We start from the raw sequence: 24,076 nt of genomic DNA on the forward strand, positions 1-24,076 counted from the left end.
GATCACTCTAATCTCAAATATGGCTTTTTTTTTTTTTTTTTTTGAGATGGAGTTTCACTCTTGTTGCCCAGGCTGGAGTGCAATGGTACAATCTTGGCTCACTGAAACCTCCGCCTCCTAGGTTCAAGTGATTCTCCTGCCTCAGCCTCCCGAGTAGCTGGGATTACAGACATATACCACCATGCCCGGCTAATTTTGTATTTTTAATAGAGACGGGGTTTCTCCATATTGGTCAGGCTGGTCTCGAACTCCCAACCTCAAGTGATCCACCCACTTCAGCCTCCCAAAGGGCTGGGATTACAGGTGTGAGCTACCACACCTGGCCTATGGCTTTTTTTTTTTTTCCCAAGACAGGGTCTCGCTTTGTCACCCAGGCTGGAATGTAGTGGTGCCATCACAGTTCACTACAGCCTCAAACTCCTGAGCTCAAGTGATCCTCCCGCCTCAGTCACCCAAGTAACTGGGACTAGAGGCATGCACCGCCATGCCCAGCTGATATTTTTTTCTTTTTTTAAGAGATGGGGTCTCCCCATGTTGCCCAGGCTGGTCTGAAACTCCCGGCCTCAAGCAACCATTTTGGCCTTGGCCTCCCCAAGTGCTGGGATTAAAGGCATGAGCCACTATGCCCAGCCTCTATTATGGCTTTCTAGTTTCATTTCAAAGATTTGTGGTTTTGTCCTACTTGACTTTCTTCTCATTAAGTGATAGCAACCTATAAACAGGACAGAGCAAAGTGTATGTGCTATTAAAAATGATCTCACTGCCTATCAAAGCAGGAGGAAAAGTGAAACTAAAGTAGAAACAGGCTTCAGAGGAGAGAGAATAAATCTCTCAAAAATACCACTTATTATCTTGAATAAACTCTGGTTTGGCATCTTTTCCTCCTCTTCAGGATTACAAAAAACTTGCAGTGCTTTTTAACTTCTGATGCTAAAGACTCAGGAGAAAACGCTGTTTAGGTAAGAATACACATTTTCAAGGAATTTAAAGAGTCTGGCAAAAACGACAAAGATTACTTCATGCAATAAGAAATGCTGAGCGGCCGGGGCCAGTGGCTCAAGCCTGTAATCCCAGCACTTTGGGAGGCCGAGACGGGCTGATCACGAGGTCAGGAGATCGAGACTATCCTGGCTAATACAGTGAAACCCCGTCTCTACTAAAAAATACAAAAAAACGGCCGGGCGCGGTGGCTCACGCCTGTAATCCCAGCACTTTGGGAGGCGGAGACGGGCGGATCACGAGGTCAGGAGATCGAGACCATCCTGGCTAACACGGTGAAACCCCGTCTCTACTAAAAATACAAAAAACTAGCCGGGCGTGGTGGCAGCGCCTGTAGTCCCAGCTACTCGGGAGGCTGAGGCAGGAGAATGGCGTGAACCCGGGAGGCGGAGCTTGCAGTGAGCTGAGATCGCGCCACGGCACTCCAGCCTGGGCGACAGAGCGAGACTCCGTCTCAAAAAAAAAAAAAAAAAAAAAAAACTAGCCGGGCAAGGTGGCGGGCGCCTGTAGTCCCAGCTACTCGGGAGGCTGAGGCAGGAGATTGGCGTAAACCCGGGAGGCGGAGCTTGCAGTGAGCTGAGATCCGGCCACTGCACTCCAGCCTGGGCGACAGAGCGAGACTCCGTCTCAAAAAAAAAAAAAAAAAAAAGAAATGTTGAGCAACTATAATGTAACACTTTTCTTCCCTCAGATTTTCTGACAGGTGGTAAACTGCTTTGTAAGTGAAAATTAAGTAAGTTAAACTAAGCTAGGTTAAGTCTAAGGAGGTATTTTATGCCTGCACAAGATGTAAAAAATGAATGTAAAATTAAGTGTCTTCCACAAGTACAAAAATGGTTCACAGGGTAACTCTTCTCATTTGACTCCTCTGATAGTCCTGTGAGGTTAACAGGACAAGTGCTTTGATTTTATATCCTATTGTTACGGACTGAAAGAAAGCGCAGAACAATCAGAGCAGTCATAACTTGTCTGAGATCAAACAAGGTAACGTCAAAGCCCGAAGAGAATTCAAATGTTATCAGACTCCCAGTCCCATGTTCTTTCACCTAAAGCAACCTCTCCTAGGTGGAAGCAAAATATTTGGGGGCAGGCAGTTGGAGGAGGAATAGTAATGTGCTGTCATGAGCACTGCCTAACTATGGTGCCTAACACAAAGTCAAATGGACCCAAGCTAGCTCTGCAGAACCATTCCATGGTCTTAGGGCAGGGGAGTCCTCCCACTGGAGGCTGTCCGAGCCTCTCACAGTGCACTGCCTGAAGGACATCTCTGAACTAAGGCTACTTACTCAGGTCCTCATGTTCCAGAACCACCATTAGGGTCTATGCCAGACTCACAGTAAAGACACTCAACCCATACCACTCCCAAATATCCTTATAACAATATAGCATCATCAGTTGCTTTGAAAACACATATTTTCTCTCACAATTGCCTGTGCAATTCTCAAGTCTGCCTAAAAGATCACCCAAAAGTTACTTTACACCTTAGAGGCTAACTAATGCAAAATTCATCTGCGACTGTTAAAAAAGAACTTGGGTTCCAATGAAACTAAAAACTCTCTCTAAGGCTGAAGTCTAGGGTTGTCTATCATACCTGTTGCTGTGCAAGTTGGACTTGATACAACTGCTGCATATACTGCTGATAGTGTTGCTCCTGCAACTGGCGGATGAGAATTTGCTGCTGTTCGTAGTTCCCTGGATACTGTTGGGCTGCATACTGCTGGAACTGCACGGCAGTCTGGGAGTTTAAAGCTGCCATTATCTGCTGCCTAAAAACATTAAAAATATATATACTAGTCTGGCTATAGGAGATTGTTCATGACAAAATAAAATGTCCTTATTACTTACTTTCATAGTTTGTAACTCTTAAAAACAACTAAGCTACTAATGTATACCAATTAGTATGTATTCTGGGTCCAGAAGAAAGATTTAAGAAAATAAGCCTGGCCTCTAATTTTGTACTTAGGATTTTCCAGGAAAATTTGGGATGGAAGATAAGCATATGATCATCATCATTACCACCATCATAATTACTAACACTTATTGTGCCCTTACAACGTGCCATGCAGGGTTGAAAGTACACATACTAACCCATTTAGTCCTCACAACAACCCTATGACAGAGGGTTCAGTTACTTGCCCAAGACTATACTGCTAGCAGATGCAAATCCAGGACTTCATTTACTTGCCCAAGACTATACTGCTAGCTAATGCAAATCCAGGCAGTTTGGCTCTAGAGCTATACTAATTAACCATGATGCTGTAAGATGATGGATTGTCATCTCTGACATAGATGAGGTATTTAACTGTTGGTTATGGCTTCTCTACCTAAATACATAAAAAACAGTTAAGAGGCTGAAGAATAGCTGGAAGATGTTACAGGTGGCCCTGGTAAGTATAAATAAGGCCAGTGAAAAATTGAGGGTCCACAGCATTTAATTTAAAGCCTGTCTTAATAAAGGAAATACTGAAAATATCTTGGCATGCTTAGTTTAGAGACACTCATATTCTTTTACAGATAAACCACATGCTGTTGCTGCTTTTTTTTTTCTTTTTTTTACTTTTTAAATGGTTTTATTTTATGTACAAATAATGAACATATGTTGTACCCACAAATTCTACTTTCCAAAAACAGGAGCTTTTTAAAAGACAACCACATAATAACTTTTCAAAGGTGCTGGGATTCCTCTGCTTCTAGATCACTGCTGGGCTAGAAAAATAAAGTTTGTTCTACCAGGAATCACAAGTTAGAACTGAATATTCTCCAAAGTGGAAATTCTATAGTGTAGTGTCACCCCAGGCAAAGATTATTCAGTTCTCATCCCCAACATCCACAACTACCTATCAGAAGGGTTAAACCAGGTCAAAACAGTCCAGCATAATTTAGGCTGCATCAAACAATGTCATTATGCTCTTCTAAGATGCAAATAAACCAAAACAGGAAATAATAAAATTAAAATAATATCTGACACTGCCATACAAACTGTTAGTTTCTTTTTGTATCCCTCCCTTCTATAACATTAATAAAGGAAATATTTTACTGCAAAGAATATTTTATTTTATACATCACTAGCCATGAATTTTTGCCATTAGTTACTATACAAATGCTGCCTAGTGCCATTATCCAAATGGCATAACCATTTTACATCCACAATTCACTTCTATAGTTACAAGGAGAATTTTCATGATTTACTTAAGTACATCTATCAGTGAAGATTTAACACTGAGATGCAATCTAACATCCGTAATATCTGATGTTAAGTAGATGGCAATGCAGGAAAGATGTATTTTAATCGCTTTTCATTTAAGTGACCTTATGTGAAAAATAAAATAATTTAGCAGTTCCAAGTATCCAAAGGGCATTTTCAAATGTACACAAAAGAAATGGTTACAGAGATTTTTAAGGAGCATCTTTCCATGTCCACATCCTCTTGTAACTGCTGTACCATTTTCTCTTCCAACTGCTTCCCTTTGCCTGCAAGAAGGGCTCAGATAAGATGGATGTTTTGCTTGACTTCTTTGATATCCTGAACTTTCTGTAGCTCTTTATTTTTCTTCAATCTGTTCATTATAAATTTAGCTTGGCGTTTCTGTTTGATCTCTTCAACTCTCTTCATTGCATCAATAGTCTTAATCCATAGCTCTTGCTGGTATTTGATAGGTTCATTTCTACGTTTTTCAAATTCAAATGAATTATCCACTGTAAGCTCTTTGCCAGCTGCTTTCCGGAATGCTTTGGTCCACCTAACTTTGCAAGGATTTCGCTTCTTTTTAAAGTTTTTATGACATTTAGATTTGCAAAATCTGAACACCTTGCAATCGTTGCGGACGAACATCATGCCGTGTCCAGGGTAGATGGGCCCCGAACAGAAATAACACTTCTCGATACGCTTGTTGAACCTGCGTGGGACCCCACCAAACAAATGCCAAGCTTGAGAGGAAGTCCTTTTTTTTTTTTCTTGAGACGGAGTTTCACTCTGTCACCCATGCTGGAGTGCAGTGGTGTGATCTCAGCTCACTGCAACCTCCACCCCCCAGGTTCAAGCGATTCTCCTGCCTCAGCCTCCCAAGTAGCTGGGATTACAGGCACCTGCCACCATGCCTGGCTAATCTATATTTTTAGCAGAGATGGTTTCACCATGTTGGCCAGGCTGGTTTCAAACCCCTGACCTCAAGTGATCTGCCCACCTCGGCCTCCCAAAGTGCTGGGATTACAGGCATGAGCCACCACGGCCAGCAACCACTTATGTGACCAACTTAACAGAGACCTCACAGCCATCTATTAATAGATAACAAAGCAAAGCCTCACAAACTCCTGCATACAGCACAACACTGGATCCACCTAGGACAACCTCCCCGCAAAAAGAACTGCATTCATAGTCTTTCTCCAAAGTTGAATGAGGCCCTGGGTGAGTTTGAGGCTAGCACTAAATCTTTTTCTGAGGAACTACCCAGAAATAATGAGAAGAAATCAATGGACTCTCAACTTCTCTGGTTTAACCTATAAGCCATGCCACCCCTACAACCTCAGACTTACTTCCCACAGTGCTCTATGGGTGTTAAATCACTGCCTCTTTGTACCCACAGTTCCCTCTTGAAGAACCGTCAGTCCCTGTGTCTCAAAGCCCTTACTGAGTAAGCAGTAGTTGCAGCCACCAAATCTTGTACTAAGGACCATAAATGGATATCTGACATAGACTGGGCCAAGAAGATTCTCTGTCCTGAGAAGTTGCAACTGGGTCTCACAGATTCCAGCCAGTCTCTGTCAGATGCATGGAAACATGGACCAAATAAATTCTGGGATAGACTTGCATATGCCAAAGCAGACAGTGACAACTTGCAGAGAGCAAGAATGAAGCAGAGACATAAGCTGAGAGAAGCAGAGACAAGAAACAGCACAACCAAGCAACCTCAGTTCCTGCTTCCAATCTCTAGGTTCTGCAAGTGAACCCCAAAACCTAACACATTCCTTTTTTCTTTTTTTTTTGAGACGTAGTTTTGCTCTTGTTGCCCAGGCTGGAGTACAATGGCACGATCTTGGCTCACTGCAACCTCCGCCTCCTGGGTTCAAGCGATTCTCCTGCCTCAGCCTCCCGAGTAGCTGGGATTACAGGCATGTGCCACCGTGCCTGGCTAATTTTTTGTATTTTTTGTATTTTTAATGGAGACAGGGTTTCACCGTGTTAGCCAGGATGGTCTCCATCTCCCAACTTCAGGTGATCTGCCCGCCTCCGCCTCCCAAAGTGCTAGGATTACAGGCGTGAGCCACCACGCCCAGCCTGCTCATTTCTTATTTTTATTCTTTTTTTTTTTTTCCATTTCTTATTTTAAAACATAAGCCATATAATAAGCTTACTTTTGCTGCTCCAACCGAAGCCTCTCTTCTTCTATCCGTCTCCTTTCTTCTTCCTCCCGTCGAAGCCTTTCCTCCTCTTCTCTCCTACGTTTCTCTTCCTCCTGTTGCAGACGTTCTCTTTCTTCCTCTTCACGCCGCCTTCGCTCCTCTTCCTCCTTCCTACAAAGCAAAAGATAGAGAATGAACACTATACATTGAATCCTTTTTAAATATAAAACTTTAGTTCCCAGTGAAAACTGACATGACCTTTTTAGAGAACAATGTGGATATATATATCAAAATTTAAAATACACACACTTTACTAGCAGAAACTTATAGGGAATCAATCTCACAATATACAAATCACATCAAGAATAATTCCTGTTGCACAGCAACAGAAATGTGTCCAACATAAGACACTACTTAAATCATTATAATATTCCCATACCCTGAAGGATCCCCCTCTAATACAGGCTCACAGCACTAAAAGCTTTTCCTTCATAATACCTGCTGTCATTGTAATTAAATTTGTGTGATACCTTTAGCAACAGATCTGCCTTACCCATTAAAGTAGATGCTTCATAGGGAAAGAGACTGCCTATCTCACACCACTACATCCTCAGGGCTTAGCACAGTGCTAGAAAGAACAAGCACTCGACAAATGTGTATAGAAGTAAAAAATCCACCCTGAAACACCGCAGAGCCAAAGGATAGAAATACATGCCTAATATGTAAAGACATTTAATACATTTGCTTAATGAAAAAAAAAAAAGGTGAATACAAAGGAAAAGATCTGGAAGGATATACCCTAAATTTATCAGTTATTATCTACACAAAGGAGAGTGGAATAAAAAAAAATGTGGGAAAAAGATTTTTTTCAGTTTGTGTTTCACATACTGCCATAAATGAAAATCTTTATATTGAATATATTTGTGTATTATTTCTGAAATTAAAAATTTTTTAAGCTTTTAATTTAAAAAAGAATGGCTAACCTCTCAGTGTGGCCCTTGCCCAGCTTTCACCCATCCCACAAGACCCTTCCAAAAAGAACAGATCCTATTGTGCTAGGAAGGGACATCTTCAGGGTCTGAGACTGGTATGGTGTCCAGGGAGGCTGCAGACAGGATGAAAGGGAAGATTTCTAAGGAGTATCAGATAAAACACCATTTCTTGTTTCTACCACGAGAATTGTCTGGGCTACCTCACCTTTCTCCCCTCTAACTCCTATAAGTGATTAACAACTACCTGAGCCACAGCCAAGGCTCAAAATAAAACAATAACATGACCTACTTTTTTTTTTTTCTGAGACAGGGTCTTACTCTGTCACCCAGACTGGAGTGCAGAGGCACGTTCCTGGCTCACTGCAACCTCTGCCTCCCAGGCTCAAACGATCCTCCCACCTTAGCCTCCTGAGTAGCTGGAACTATAGGAACCTGCAACCACACTCGGCTAATTTTTATGTTTTTTTTGTAGAGATGGGGTTTTGCCATGTGGCCCAGGCTGGTCCTGAACTCTTGGACTCAAGTGATCTGCCCGCGTTGGCCTCCCAAAGTGCTGAGATTACAGATGTGAGCCACCACAGGCGTGAGCCACTGCACCCAGCCATGACCTACTTTTAATGTGTCACAACTGGTACAGGGCAAGAAGGTTCACAAGCCAGAGCTTAAGCTTCAGGACAGGTGAAATCTACTCTTCAACACTTTAAAATAATTCTATATGGACTTTATCCCATGACAAAAGTATATTTTTAAAAAGAAAATGCAGCTCTATATGTTGAGTAGTAACTTTTGACAATGCTTAAGAGAAATATGCATATATATCATTAAAATAAGAACTTAAAAAGCAATAGATACTTATTCTACAGACATCATAGCGATACCTGATTGATCCAACATCACTACACAAAGGACTATAGGACATAAATCAATTTTCCAGTTAAAGAAATCTCATTCTATTCTCCTAAGAACCAAAACCTTTCTTTTAGATTAAAAAAAACTTTCTTTGGATAAATATCTTCTGAAAATGTAATTAAGCCATTTCCTATTATCTTAAACAGGAATAAATCATAACTAATGTTCCATCTCTTGATGACTCAGGGGTTACAGCTATAAACATAAAAACTGTACATCATACTATTGTAATGGAGTTTACCTTCATATTATATGACCCCTGAATGCCATGCTTTTATAATTCTCATGTCTATTTTTCATGCTTTCTATTATGTCCCTCATTATCAAGCTATTTTCTCTTCTAATCTGTTATTTTTAATCCAGGTTAAGGCAGGAAACCAGAGAATCAATTGTTTTTAAAGAATAACATCTGTTGGGCAACATGGCTCACGCCTGTAATCCCAGCACTTTGGGAGGCTGAGGCAGTGGATCACCTGAGGTCAGGAGTTTGAGACCAGCCTGGCCAACATAGTGAAACCTCATCTCTACTAAAAACACAAAAATTAGCTGGGTTGGTGGCAGGCACCTGTAATCCCAGCTACTCGAGAGGCTGAGGCAGGAGAACTGCTTGAACCCAGGAGGCAGAGGATCATTTCACTGCACTCCAGCCTGAGCAATAGCAACGGAACAAGACTCCGTCTAAAAAAAAAAGTATAACATAACCTGAAGAAAAATTGGTTTTGTAGGCCGGGCGCGGTGGCTCAAGCCTGTAATCCCAGCACTTTGGGAGGCCGAGACGGGCGGATCACGAGGTCGGGAGATCGAGACCATCCTGGCTAACACGGTGAAACCCCATCTCTACTAAAAAAATACAAAAAACTAGCCGGGCGCGGTGGCGGGCGCCTGTAGTCCCAGCTACTCGGGAGGCTGAGGCAGGAGAATGGCGTGAACCCAGGAGGCGGAGCTTGCAGTGAGCTGAGATCCAGCCACTGCACTCCAGCCTGGGCGGCAGAGCAAGACTCCGTCTCAAAAAAAAAAACAAACAAAAAAAAAAAAAAAAGAAAAATTGGTTTTGTAGCATCATTTTCATCACTTAAAATTTTAGGTAGTCAAAACTGTTGAAAATATAGCTACTAGATAAATAAGGTGTAACTATAATTCTAATTCACAACTACAACGGAGAATCCCATAAACATAAACAGCACATTTAGTAGCTCCTCCTCCAAAACGTGAAAATAATCAATAAGCCAGCTGGACGCCAAAGCCAACATGAATGTCTATATAAGGTAGCATAGTTGCAAACAATGAAATGGAGCATGAGTATTCTAGAAGCTCAAGGGAGACTGCAGCAAAGGGTATGTAAGACCAGAGGATAGGGAGGAGGGAGTGGTTGAGTTTATGGTGGGGCTTATTCAGAAACTTACTGTAATAAAACAAAAGGAAGGCCATGATGGATGGGAGGTTTCTTTTAAAGACACAGCCAGTAGGAAGCAGTTCTCCCTCCCCACAAAACTCATAATATAAATACCTGCTCACATCAGGAAGTTTGAACAATTGCCACAAGAAATGGGGATCCAAGGAAAGCAAAACACCTGATCTAGAACTAGAATAGACACTCCATAAAACAAAAGCATCAGTACACTGGGCTGTGCAGCAGTAAAGTATTCCATGCCCTCAAACTTCACCTTTTTTTTTCTTGCTCTTCCTTCTCTATTTTGTGGGACGCAACGTACGTTGAAAAGAGATGGCAACACCTATTTAAGAGCTTGACAAACTCCACCATGGCATCCTCTTTAGACATGTTTCCCAAGGCTGCCCATTCTCTCCTGTAAGGAATAACAAGAAAAGTTACCTCCCCTTCTTAGTAGAAAGAGAACTTTTAAATTTAAACTAAATATGAATAATTCTCAATTGTAACTAAAATGAAGAATGATTCTACTGTAAGCAAAAGGCTCAAAACTTCAAGTTTTAACAAGTATGTATTGATTTACTAGATATGCCACATACAATCCAAACAACTGCATTGCTGATGATTCCCATACAGCAAAAGGGTATCAATTTTTTTTTTTTGAGACAGGATCTCACTTTGTTGCCCAGACTGGAATGCAATGGCGTGATCTTGGCTCACCAAAACCTCTGCCTCCCAGGCTCAAGCGATTCTCCTGCTTCAGTCTCCCAAGTAGCTGGAATTACAGGCGTGCACTACTACCGCTGGCTAATTTTTTTATTTTTAGTAGAGATGAGGTTTTATGTTGGCCAGGCTGGTCTTGAACTCCTGACCTCAAATGGTCCACCCACCTTGGACTCCCAAAGTGCCGGGATTACAGGCGTGAACTGCTGCACCCAGCCTACTTTTCTTATATAATATTTGAACCTTAATTAAACAAAAATACTCAATGTATTTTTTTTGTCACAACTTTTTTATGCCTCAATAACGCAATCAATTACTATGTATTTTAAACGGCTACTTTTAATATTATTTGGGAAGAACCAAATGAACCTCTACTTGTCTTATGTTAATAATCAGATGAATACAGTTCTTCCACAATATTTAGCCATAAACATCTCTAAACTAAAAACAGATAAATATCTGAAGACTCCAGAAGCTACAAGAAAAAATGTTAAGTTCTTATTTTAAGCTAAAGAGCCAGCTATTCACGTCTTAACCAATACACATTGTACCCTTTGCCAACATTATTCTCATTAAATTCACTACACAGAAAAACACTGTTACCTCCTGTCATTCCCCAGCACATCAAAGAATCCAACCTCAGGACAAGTGTCTGGATTATATGGGCCCATAAGAACCTGCTTATGCAGTGCCACAAGCTTCAATTTTTCTTCATAAGTTGAATGAAATGCTTTGCCATCTTTTTCTGTAAGAAACACAAAGAAAACAATTAGCACTGGCAAAATACATGATTTTCAGCATTATATACTAAAGTTTTACTACAAAGTGTGTCACAAACTGCCTGTAATAGACACAAACACTATTATAGTGAAATTTTTATTTCAATTACTTTTTAAAAATGTTTTTATTTTTAGACAGAGTCTTACTCTGTTGTCCAGGCTGGAGTGCAATGGTGTGATGACGGCTCACTGCAGCCTTGACCTCCTGGACTCAAATGATCCTCCCACCTCAGCCCCCCAAGTAGCTGGACTATACGTGCGTGCCACCAAACATGTCTTTTTGCAGAGACGGGGTCTGCCCAGGCTGGTCTCGAACTCTTGGGTTCAAGCAAGCCTCTCGTCTCAGCCTCTTTTTCAAAAGTGCTGGGATTTGAGCCAGCATAGTAATTGAGCCCAGCCCAATTACTACATTTTATGAATAACAGAACCTAAGACAGAAATCCTGTATGATGGTTTTTTTTTTTTTTGCTTTTTTTTTTTTGAGACAAGGTCTCACTCTATTGCCCAGGCTGGAATGCAGTGGCATGATCACAGCTCACTGCAGCCTCAACCTGCTGAGCTTAAGTGATCCTCCCACCTCAGCTACCCAACTACCTGGGACTACAGGTGGAGCATGTGCCATCATCCCTGGAAAATGTTTTTATTTTTGTAGAGACAAGGTCTCACTATGTTGCCCAGGCTGGTCTCAAACTCCTGAGCTCAAGTGATTCTCCCGCCTCAGTCCCCCAAAGAGACGGCATTACAAGTGTGAACCACCATGCCTATCCTGAATTATGTTGTAAAAATAAGCCAACTATCAATATTCACACTAAAGCTACTACAGAAAAACCCATCTGTCAAGCTGCAGTCAGGCTGCAGCCTTGATCTCCCAGGCTTAAGCAATCCTTCTGCCTCAGCCTCCTGAGAAGCTGGGACTACAGGCACGTGCCACTACATCTGGTTAATTTTTTATTTTTTGCAGAGACAATGTCTTACAATGTTGCCCAGACTGGTCTTGAACCCTGGGCTCAAGCAATCCTCCTGCCTCAGCCTCCCAAAGTGCTGGGATTACAGGTGTGAGGCACCATGTCCAGGCCAACAATCGGTTTTTAAAATAGCTTTTAAAAATAATTTTTAGCCAAAAGAGAAAAGAAACACTTAAAATAATTTTATATTAGTCCCTTTTAACACGATCATGCATAAGAGATTACATACACTTTGAAAGGCTGTATTCAAAAATGTATCCATCCCACTGAGGCAGTACAACGTGGTGGAAAAGGCTTTGGAATTGGATGGCCTGGGTTTAAATCTCATCTGAGACACTTCCTAGCTATGTGACCATTCAACCTCTCAGTTTATTCATCAATAAAGAGAGGGTTACACTTCAGAGGTTGCTACTTCAGAGGCAATAGGATTATTATTATTATTATTATTATTTTTTGAGACGGAGTCTTGCTCAGTCGCCCAGGCTGGAGTGCAGTGGCGCGATCTCGGCTCACTGCAAGCTCCACCTCCTGGGTTCACGCCATTCTCCTGCCTCAGCCTCCCGAGTAGCTGGGACTACAGGCGCCCGCCACTACGCCTGGCTAATTTTTGTATTTTTAGTAGAGATGGGGTTTCACCGTGTTAGCCAGGATGGTCTCGATCTCCTGACCTCGTGATCTGCCCATCTCAGCCTCCCAAAGTGCTGGGATTACAGGCATGAGCCACCGTGCCTGGCAAACAGGATTATTATTATTAAAAACTATTAATGCTTTTCTTCCCTTCATCTGATTGACTCTGGTAAGTTTCCATATAGGCAATGAAGAGTGCGACAAGTTTGACCTATAAAGACTAACTGCTACCAACATTTAAAAGCCGTATGAAATTAGGTTCTAGTAAAATGGGAAATACTCAGTTCTGCTTCTTTGATAAATGGCAGCATTAACTACTGGTTGATTCCAATGATAACAGACTACCAAATTTAAAGAAAATGGGGAGGGGGCTTGAAAGTAGTATATGCTACCTATATGTCTCATTCATGTATATAGTGGTGAAATAAAATCACTAATGAGTGAGAAGAATATGAGTTAAAGAACAACAGGAAACTCAGAAGAAAAAATATAGAAGCTGCCAATAAATATCCAAAACGATATTCAACCCCACTAGTCAAGAAATACAAATTAAAAGCATTAGATAGCAAGACCCCCCCATCAGATAAACAAAAAAGATAACATCTAAAGTTATTAAGATCCTACAAGTACCCATTCTCAATAAAATATAACAATTATATAACAATATACAACAATAAGTTATGTGAATGTGGGATCTCTCTCTCTCAAAATATCTGACTGTACTCTACTCACCTATTTTCAGACCTTGATTAACCCTGGGTATCTGAAACCAGGGAAAGCAAAACCATGGACAATGAGAGACACCTGTATTTCAAAATTATAAATGTGTATGCCCTATGATCCAGTCATTCCAGTTCTCATTACATATGCTTGACAAGAACTCCCAAATATACAGAAGGAGGCAGATACAAGGACATTCATTGCAGCACTGTTTTCTTGTGACTGGAAATAAAAGGTTATCAATAAGAGAAAGTCGAAACAATGCGGTACAGCCATGCCTTGCATAATGGCATTTCAGTAAAGGACAAATTGTTTATATGACTGTAGTCCCATAAGATAATAATGGAGCCCAAATTTTCCTATGGCCTAGTGGTGTGGTAGCCACCATAACACGGTGCGACACATAACTCAAGTATTTATGGTGACGCTGGTGTAAACAAACCTACTGTGCAGCCAGCTGTATAAAAGTATACAGCACATATAACACATAATATGTGATGACATTAATCATCAAATACTTAACAAGTACATTAATCACCAAAAGTTTTCTTACACTACTATGACACAGGTGATTATTAGAGAAACACAGCCCAGAACAACTTCCTTCTCACTGTTTTTTTGAGACGGAGTCTCGCTCTGTTGCCCAGGCTGGAGTGCAGTGAGTGGCACAATCTCACTGCATAAACTCACTGCAGCTTCCATCTTCTGGGTTCAAGTGATTCTCCTGCCTCAGCCTCCCGAGTAGCTGGGACTACAGGTGTGTGCCACCACACGCAGCTAGTTTTTATATTTTTAGCAGAGATGGGGTTTCACCATGTTGGCCAGGCTTGTCTCCAACTTCCAACCTCAGGTGATCCACCCACCTCAGCCTCCCAAAGTATTGGGATTACAGGCGTGAGCCACTGTGCCCACCCCCTTATCACTTTTAACAAATGGTGATAATTTGAAAAATAGCTCCAGCTCCCGATCTTAGCCTCGTGATTTAGAGAGTTTTTGTTTTTTAAAACAAAAAAAAAGGCATTAAGCAGCCACTGGCATTAAGCAGCCAGGCACAGTGGCTCACACCTGTAATCCCAGCGCTTTGGGAGGCCAAGGCAGGTGGATCGCTTGAGGTCAGGAGTTTGAGATCAGTCTGGCCAACATGGCAAAACCCTCTCTCTACTAAAAATACACAAACTAGCTGGGTGTGGTGGTGCAGCACATCTGTAATCCCAGCTATTCAGGAGGCTGAGGCAAGAGAATCATTTGAATGAGACAGAGGTTGCAGTGAGCTGAGATCATGCCACTGCACTCCAGTCTAAGCAACAAAGTGAGATTCCATCTCAAAAAAAAAAAAAAAAGGGCCAGGCGCGGTGGTTCAAGCCTGTAATCCCAGCACTTTGCGAGGCCGAGACGGGTGGATCACGAGGTCAGGAGATCAAGACCATCCTGGCTAACACGGTGAAACCCCGTCTCTACTAAAAAATACAAAAAACTAGTCAGGCAAGTGGCGGGCGCCTATAGTCCCAGCTACTCAGGAGGCTGAGGCAGGAGAATGGCGTAAACCCGGGAGGCGGAGCTTGCAGTGAGCTGAGATCCGGCCACCGCACTCCAGCCTGGGCAACAGAGTGAGACTCCATCTCAAAAAAAAAAAAAAAAAGAAAAAGAAAAAACATTAACCTATGTCATTTTATCTTGAGCCTATAAAAGAACATATTCTGCCAATGATTCAAGAAAAAAAGATGTGGTGGGCCTGAGAGTACATTTTTCCTTTCTTTTTTTAAGAATAAATTCAATTAAGTGGTTTTATCTAAATACATGTCAGTAAAGATAAAATCACATGGAAACTATGCACCTGAAGACCACTTTTCTGATTAGTCATGCAAAATAGCAATTTCGAACATATGCACACAAAATTTTTTTTTTTTGCCGCAGGAAGGTGATTTGAACTAATAGATGGGGCAAGTGGATATGAAAAAAATTTTTTGAAATCTGTGACTATTGCTATAAAGTTATCTGTAAAATACTGCTATGTGGGTTTTCTACTAATGGAGGGAGGGTTCATTTCCTACCAGATGATAAATTTGCTTCTCTTTGAGACAGGTTCTCACTCTGTCGCCCAGGCTGGAAGGCAGTGGCATGATCACAGCTCACTGTAGCCTTGAACTCCTGGGCTCAAGAAATTCTACCACCTCAGCCTCCTGAGTAGCTGGAACTATCAGTGAGTGCCACTATGCCCAGTTAATTTTTGTTTTTGTAGAGAGAGGGTTTTGTCATGTTGCCCAGGCTGGTCTCGAGCTCCTGGCCTCAAGTAATCAATTGCCTTAGCCTTCCAAAGTGCTGGGATTATAGACATGAGTCACCATGCCTGGCCAACTTGCTTCTTTATTTCAAGCATTTGATAATGTGAACTAAGTGCAGGGGCTTTGAGGGATGGTAAGTAAACACTTTTTTTTTTTTTTTGAGACAGAGTCTCGCTCTGTCACCCAGGCTGGAGTGCGGTGGCACAATCTTGGCTCACTGCAACCTCCATCTCCCAATTTCAAGCGACTCTCCTGCCTCAGCCTCCCTAGTAGCTAGAATTACAGGCATGTACCACCACGTCCGGCTAATTTTTGCATTTTTTAGTACAGACGAGGTTTCATCATGTTGGCCAGGCTGGTCTTGAACTCCTGAACTCAGGTGATCCGCCCGCCTCGGCCTCTCAAAGTGCTGGGATTACAGGTGTGAGCCACCGTGCCTGGTCGAGTTTCAGTACTTTTGGATGTTATTTTAACATCTGCCCTTTTTACACCTGACAGAATTAAAAATATAGTGCAAATTTAAAAAGTGTTTTTATTTATTTATTTTGAGATGGAGTCTTGCTCTTTCACCCATGATGGAGCACAGTGGCGTGATCTCCGCTTACTGCAACTTCTGCCTCCCGGGTTCAAGCGATTCTCGTGCCTCAGCCTCCTGAGTAGCTGGGACTACAGGTGTGTGCCACCATGCCCGGCTAAATTTTGTATTTTTCATAGAGACGGGGTTTCACCATGTTGGGTTGGCCAGGCTGGTCCTGAACTCCTGACCTCAGGTGATCTGCCTGCCTTGGCTTCCCAAAATGCTGGGATTACAGATGTAAGCCACCATGCCTGGCCAATAAATGTATTTTTAAAAAGAGGAATACGTGGCCAGACACAGTGGCTCACGCCTGTAATCCTGGCGCTCTGGGAGGCTGGGGCGGGTAGATCACCTGAGTCAGGAGTTTGAGACCCGCCTGACTAACATGGTGAAACCCCATCTCTATCGAAAATACAAAAATTAGCCGGGCATGGTGGCACATGCCTGTAATCCCAGCTACTTGGGAGGCTAAGGCAGGAGAGTCGCTTGAACCTGGGAGGCAGAGGTTACAGTGAGCCGAGATTGTGCCATTGTACTCCAGCCTGGGCAACAAGAGCAAAACTCCATCTCAAAGAAAAAAAAAAGAGGAATACGTTTTCAGTATTAGTTCTGGTCAGGCAGTCAAACAGATTCGTTCACCTCTGTGAACTTCAGTGCTTAAGCCTATGTTTTTGTTCACAGGCCCTCATCAAAAAACACGCCCAGCAAATCTCACAAAAGAAATTGACTTTATGGGTCAACTACTATGAGAATGAACAAAACAGTATATCCATTCTTGTGAACTGTCCTGGCATTCCCATTTACTCTTTTATGCACTTACTAGTTTTAAGAATTGCTCTGTCGCCAGCTGCAGCGGCATGCACCTATAGTCCCACCTATTCGGGAGGCTGAGACAGGAGGGATCATTTGAATCCACAAGTTAGAATCTAGCCTGGGCAATCCATTGAGATTCTGACTCTGAAGAAAATAAAAATAATTGCTCTATAATCCTTTCTTTAAATCTTACTACTAAATCTCCAAATTAACATTTTTTCTATATGAGAGCCAAATTTGTCTCAAAAAACAAAATCAAGAAAACAAACAGCCAGGCGCGGTGGCTCACGCCTGTAATCCCGACACTTTAGGAGGCTGAAGTGGGAGGATCACTTGAGTCCAGGAGTTTGAGACCAACCTGAGCAACACTGCAAGACCCCACCTCTACAAAAAAACTAAAAAACAGCTGGGTGTGGTGGCATGCGCCTGAAGTCCAGGCTTCTCTGGAGGCTCAGGATTGCTTGAGCCTCAAGGTCGAGGCTCCAATAAACCATGAAAGCACCACTGAACTCCAGTCTGGGTGACAGATGAAGACCCTGTCTAAACAACAAACAAGCAAACAAATAAACCCAGCAGGGACTGGTGGCTCATGCCTATAATCCTAGCACTTTGGAAAGCTAGGGCAGGTAGAGTGCTTGAGCCCAGGAGTTTGAGACTAGCCTGCGAAACACGGTGAAACCCTGTCTCCACACACACAAAAAACCCAAAAATTAGCTGGGCATGGTGGTGTGTACCACAGTCCCAGCTACTAGGGTGGCCAAGACGAGAGGATCCCTTGATCCTAGGGGTTGAGACTGTGGTGAGCCATGATGGTGCCACTGCACTCCAGCCTGGGTGACAGAGTGAGACCCTGTCTCAAAACAAAACAATGTTAATACTAATAATTATTTTTGAAAGACTGTATTACAAATTAATTTTATTTTATGTATTCATTTTTTATTTCCCCAAATTTTCAGTAAGCATATGTACTTTGTAATCAAACACACATATACATTACCTTTTTTAATACACATTTTTAAAGTCAAAGCAATGTATTTTCAGCCTTTGGGATTAGGTTAAGAGATTATTCTCCCAAGGAATATACAAAACCCAGGAGGCTGTGCTAATCCCAACCAGTTTTGGTATAGCACAGTTCACACAGTACTGAAATCCTAAGCTTCAAAAAAAAAAAACCACAGAAAAATAAAAATCCTTCATAATCTATATTGTTAGGCAGACTACTAGTATTACACAAAAAGTTACTTCTCTCTTACTCTTCAGGTGGCTCTGGTTGACACATCACAAGAGTTTAGTCTTTTAAATCAGATGAGAATAATTTTCTTCTTCTTTTTTTTTTCTGAGACAGAGCCTCATGTCGCCCAGACTGGAGTACAGTGGGACGATCTCAACTCACTGCAACTTCCGCCTCCCAGGTTCAAGTAATTCTCCTGCCTCAGCCTCCCCAGTAGCTGGGATTACAGAAGTGCACTTACCACACTTAGCTAATTTTTTTTATTTTTAGTCAGATGGGGTTTCACCAATGTTGACCAGGCTAGTCTCAAACTCCTGACATCAGGTGATCCGCCTGCCTCAGAATTCTGAAGTGCTGGGATTACAGCATGCCACCACGCCCGGCCAAGAATAATTTTCTTCTAAATTATTTCTGGTACCGTAAACGTTAAATGTAGTTAGCAGGAAAGTAATAACTCCACTAACTGCACTGACACAAAAAGCCTTGTAGAAACTCAAAAATCTTTAACCAGGGCCCTATTCCTGAAGGAAAGTTCTATTTCAGTCCTCTCAGAAGGGAATGCAGGCATCATCCTCAGCTCTTCCACTCATTAATTATTATTATTACAAAGTTATTTAATTCAATCAATTTTGGAATTCTGCTTTCTATGGCAAACAAAAGCAAACACAAATCCTGCTTAGAAAAGAAAACATGCAGATAAACCTTCAGTTAAACATGATAGATTGAACACACACAATTACCCCTGATCCTTAATGAAATCCCACTAAAAGGAATAAGGAAGCCAATTTAGAGAACCCTGGAAAGGGCTGGGTGTGGTGGCTCATGCCTGTAATCCCAGCACTTTGGGAGGCCAGGGCGGGTGGATCACCTGAGGTCAGGAGTTCGAGACCAGCCTGACTAGTGTAGTGAAACCCAGTCTCCACTAAAAATGCAAAAATTAGCCAGGAGTGGTGGCGCATGCCTATAATCCTAGCTACTTGGGAGGCTGAGGCAGGAGAATTGCCTGAACCCGGGAGGCAGAAGTTGCAGTGAGCCAAGATCGTGCCACTGTACTCCAGCCTGGGCAACAGGAGCGAAACTCTGTCTTGGAGGGGAAAAAAAAAAAAAAAAAGAGAACCCTGGAAAGGTTCACAAATTAAAGGCATCAGGTTCTTTAAAAGCTGAAGTCTAGATGAAAACAGGAATCTGGTTTAAAGTCTATATAAGATGTAAGGAGCCACCCTCCCCCATCCCATTGCGTTTGCCAACCCCAAGCAGGCAGATGGCTACCCTGCTCCTACTCAGTAGAGGGCTGGATATTTACTACAGAAAATGAATCAGGGATGCTCCAGATGTTAGGACACTTTGGCTTAGAGTATGCTATTAGACAGATAAATGAAATGTTTCCCCAGTAAATGGTAAGTACCTCCCACTCATCCCCACTTCTCCTGCCTAGTTTCTGAATGTTGGCAACCAGGTTCATATATCCCATGCAAGAGAGAGGAGTATTTTCTTGAAAAACTGGCTCCAAATAATGACCTACAGACACTGATTTGAAAGATGCTGACATTTGAAGGTTCTTCTACAAAACTTCTGTCTCATCACCTTAGAAAAAAGGTTCCTACTTTAATGTTACAATTAGGTGTTCTGTACCTTATCCTTTAACATGAAATACTCAAGGATCACCAGACATTTGAGGAAAGCTTCCAATATGGAAACAAAAAAAACTACAATAAATTTTAACAGTGAAATAACATTCAAAATTTATACTCAACATCCTCAGGAACAGAAGCTAATGCATCTATGAAGCAAAACAAGTTACTTAAAAAAAAAAAAAAAAAAAAGACAATTCAGAGAAAAAAGAACTCTTGGAAATTAAAAATGTAAAAAAAAAGCCCACAAAAACACAAAAATTAAAAAATCTAGAAGATGGAGCTGAGGATATTTCCTAGAAAACAGAGCAAAAATATAAACATGAAAAATAGGGAAGAACAGATAAGAGAATTAGAAGTTTAATCCAAAAGATCGATTATCTATTAACAGTACCAAAAAGTGAAAAGAGAGAAAATTACCAAAGAAATATGGCTGGGCGCAGTGGCTCACGCCTGTAATCCCAGCACTTTGGGAGGCCGAGGCAGGCGCATCACCTGAGGTTGGGAGTTCGAGACCAGCCTGATTAACATGGAGAAACCCCATCTCTACAAAATTAGCCAGGCATGGTGGCACATGCTGGTAATCCCAGCTACTTGGGAGGCTAAGGCAAGAGAATCGCTTGAACCCGGAAGGCGGAGGTTGCGGTAAGCCAAGATCGCACCATTGCACTCCAGCATAGGCAACAAGAGCGAAACTCCGTTTCAAAAAAAGAAAGAAAGAAAGAAAGAATACAAGAAAATTTCCCTGAAATGAAGGGCCCAAGTTTCTAAACTGAAAAGACTATCAAGTATTCATCAAAATCACTGAAAACAAACAAGGAGACAATACTTCTCTAATTTTTTAACATGGAGATAAAACAGGAGATCTACATACTTCTATAAAGAAAAACTGGTCACATACACAAGACAAACAATTAGAATGACTATAGACTTCTTAAGAATATGAATACTACTGAGTGTGGTGGCTCACGCCTGTAATCCCAGCACTTTGGGAGGCCAAGGAGGGTGGATCACGATGTCAGGAGTTCAAGACCAGCCTGGCCAAATGAAACCCCATCTCTACTAAAACTACAAAAATTAGCTGGGTGTGGTGGTGGGTGCCTATAATCCCAGCTACTTGGGAGGCTAAGGCAGAGAACTGTTTGAACCGGGAGGCAGAGGTTGCAGTGAGCTGAGATCATGCCACTGCACTTCAGCCTGGGTGACAGAGTCAGATTCTATCTCAAAAAAAAAAAAAAAAAAAAAAAAAAGGAATACTGAAAGCTAGAAAACAATGAATGGGAAGTTGGGTACAGTGGCTCAGGCCTGTAATCCTAGAACTTTGGGAGGCCAAGGCAGGCAGATTACCTGAGGTCAGGAATTCGAGACCAGCCTGACCAACATGATGAAACCCCGTTTAGCCCTACTACTAAAAATAAAAAAAAAATTAGCTGGGCATGGTGGCATGCACCTGTAATCCCCGCTACTCAGGAGGCTGACACAGGAGAATCGCTTGAACCCAGGAGGCGGAGGAGGTTGCAGTGAGCCAAGATCGCCACTGAACTCTAGCCTGGCAACAGAGTGAGACTCCATCTCAAAAAAACAAAGAAAAAGAAAATAGAAAAGAATGAATGGAATAATGCCTTCAAAATTCCAGAGGGAAACTATTTCCAATCTAGACTTTTATGCCCAATCAAATACATCAAAAGTGACAGTAAAACACATTTTTGGAAAGGCATGGTCTCAGGTACTCTTTTCACAAGAAGATACTAAGGGGTGTGCATTTCCAAAGTAATGGAATAAATAAAAACAACAACATAGGAAAATAAGTGATTCAGGGGAAACAGAATCCAACACAATAGGAAAAGGTGAAGGTAATTTCCAGGATGACAGCTGGGCAGCTGACTTAACTAAGTCTTACCACAAACACTAAGACTAGTTCAAGAATTTAAGGACATTTAAGATAGATGTCTTTACAAAAAGGTTTGCACAAGAACAAAAATGTAATCAAAGTGCATGATCTGTTTCAGCAAAGAATAACATAAAAACAAACAGCAGACAACAATTTAACCACAAAACAAAAGTAGGAGTCTGAGAAGAGGAAAGGAGAAAGATATAGACATACATAAGTCAGAATTTTTTTTTTTAAATTAAAGCAGCAGTAGGAAAATGGAAGCAAATACCAGAAGAAACAATTAAATAATGGAAAGTAGTTGCCTTTGGGGAGAGGACCTAGGAAATGGGAAAAACACCAGAAAACAGGGTGACTATTTTTCATTATAAATATTGTAGTACAATTTCACCTTTTCAATTGCTCTGGTTTCCATTTTTAATAAAAAGGTAAAACGAATAAACTCATGCACAATTTCAGTAATCAGTTCATAAGCTACTACAACACAAGTGGTGGGCAGAATAATGGCTCCTTAAAGATGTTTAACTTCTGGAACCTGTGAATATGTTAGGTTACTTGCAAAGGCAGAATTAAGGTTGCAGGTGACCTTTTCCTGAACTACTCATGTGGGCCCAATGTAATCATAAGGGTCCTCATAAATGGAAGGGGAGAAAGAGTCACAGATTTGAAGAAGCTCTGGTGGCTCTGAAGATGGAGGAAGGGGCATAAACAAAAGCTTATGGCTGGGCGCGGTGGCTCACGCCTGTAATCCCAGCACTTCGGGAGGCCGAGGTGGGCAGATCATGAGGTCAGGAGTTCAAGACCACCCTGGCCAACATGGTGAAACCCTGTCTCTACTAAAAACACAAAAATTAGATGGGCGTGGTGGCACGTGTCTGTATTTCCAGCTATTCGGGGGGGTGAGGCAGGAGTATTGCTTGAACCGGGACTGGGAGGCGGAGGTTGCAGTGACCCGAGATTGCACCACTGCACTCCAGTCTGGGCTACGGAGCGAGACTCTGTCTCAAGAGAAAAAAAAAAAAAAAAAAAAAAAAAAAGCTTGCAGGTGCTCCCTGGAAGCACATGGAAAAGACAAGGAAACAATTCTCCTCCAGAGCCTCCAGAAGAAACAAAGCCCTGCCAACACCCTGATTTTACCCCAACAGGACCTATCTCTAAGTGTGTGTGTGGTTTTTTGTTTGCTTTGCTTGTGGTCATATTTATTACTACAATTTTTTACACCTTCTTTAACAACAGTTGTGATCCTGGTGGTCTTCGGCAAGAGGGCACTCAGAAAAGCACGATCTAACTTTTGGTATTATGAGTGAGTGAGACATTACTATCATAAAAACTGCGACTATATGAATATGAAAAGTAAAATATACGTGAAGAAAAAAATGCCTCAAGTTCTGTGCATATAATACTGACTCACAATCAAATGAGCAAAATTATAAGGCTAATTATAAAGTTTATCTGATCCAGGACTGTCAATGAGATATTTTAATATTTCTTCTCAGTAAATTAAAAATATATATATTTGTTAGTAGATAAATTGTTAGAAATTGTTTATTAACTGCTTTCAAAGAAACATGTCCAGCAACTTTGAGGAAAAAATGCACATTCTTTTTAATCACCTATAATCAAACATAATTGATAATCTACTGAAGATTACATTCAGCCGTGAATAATAGGCAACATCAACAATATTCCTGATATGAGGAAAGTGCTTATTCTCACATTAAAGTACTGGGTGAAACCAGTCACTGCACAATGCGGCAGAGGAACAAACTTCCATGTAGCTGGATTTTTTTTTTTTTTTGAGACGGAGTCTGCTTTGTCGCTTGAACTGGAACTGGTTCAAGTGGTCCCAGTTGATGCTGGAGTGCAGTGGTGCCATCTCAGCTCACTGCAAGCTCCACCTCCCAGGTTCACGCCATTCTCCTGCCTCAGTCTCCCGAGTAGCTGGGACTACAGGCGCCCACCACCTCACCCGGCTAGTTTTTTGTATTTTTTTTAGTAGAGACAGGGTTTCACCGTGTTAGCCAGGATAGTCTCGATCTCCTGACCTTGTGATCCGCCTGCCTTGGACTCCCAAAGTGCTGGGTTTACAGGCATGAGTCACCGTGCCCAGCCCCATGTAGCTGTTTTTGACAGTACCATTGTAGCTGTCATCTTGAATCAGGAACAGTCAATACCAGTATGAACAGAGGAGTTTACTATACAAATCAGAT

At 41.8% G+C, this 24,076-nt stretch overlaps 1 protein-coding gene and 1 pseudogene across 2 annotated transcripts in view; both read right to left on the bottom strand.

Moving 5' to 3' along the window:
• ACBD3 (acyl-CoA binding domain containing 3) overlaps positions 1 to 24,076 on the bottom strand; it is a 47,581-nt gene that overhangs the window by 13,334 nt on the left and 10,171 nt on the right. The window contains exons 2-5 of the mRNA XM_001091471.5: positions 10,954 to 11,095; positions 9,905 to 10,045; positions 6,352 to 6,510; positions 2,591 to 2,765 (exon numbers count right to left, since the gene is read on the bottom strand). Of these exons, the coding sequence (XP_001091471.1) occupies positions 2,591 to 2,765; positions 6,352 to 6,510; positions 9,905 to 10,045; positions 10,954 to 11,095 (617 nt within the window). The remainder of the gene's footprint in view (positions 1 to 2,590; positions 2,766 to 6,351; positions 6,511 to 9,904; positions 10,046 to 10,953; positions 11,096 to 24,076) is intronic.
• On the bottom strand, positions 4,031 to 4,919 carry LOC100427264 (putative ribosome biogenesis protein RLP24 pseudogene; annotated as a pseudogene). Its single transcript, XR_001439604.3, has one exon. The product of XR_001439604.3 is annotated as a putative ribosome biogenesis protein RLP24 pseudogene (transcript).

This window comes from Macaca mulatta, chromosome 1 (assembly GCF_049350105.2).
Source record: "Macaca mulatta isolate MMU2019108-1 chromosome 1, T2T-MMU8v2.0, whole genome shotgun sequence".
NCBI lineage: Eukaryota > Metazoa > Chordata > Mammalia > Primates > Cercopithecidae > Macaca > Macaca mulatta.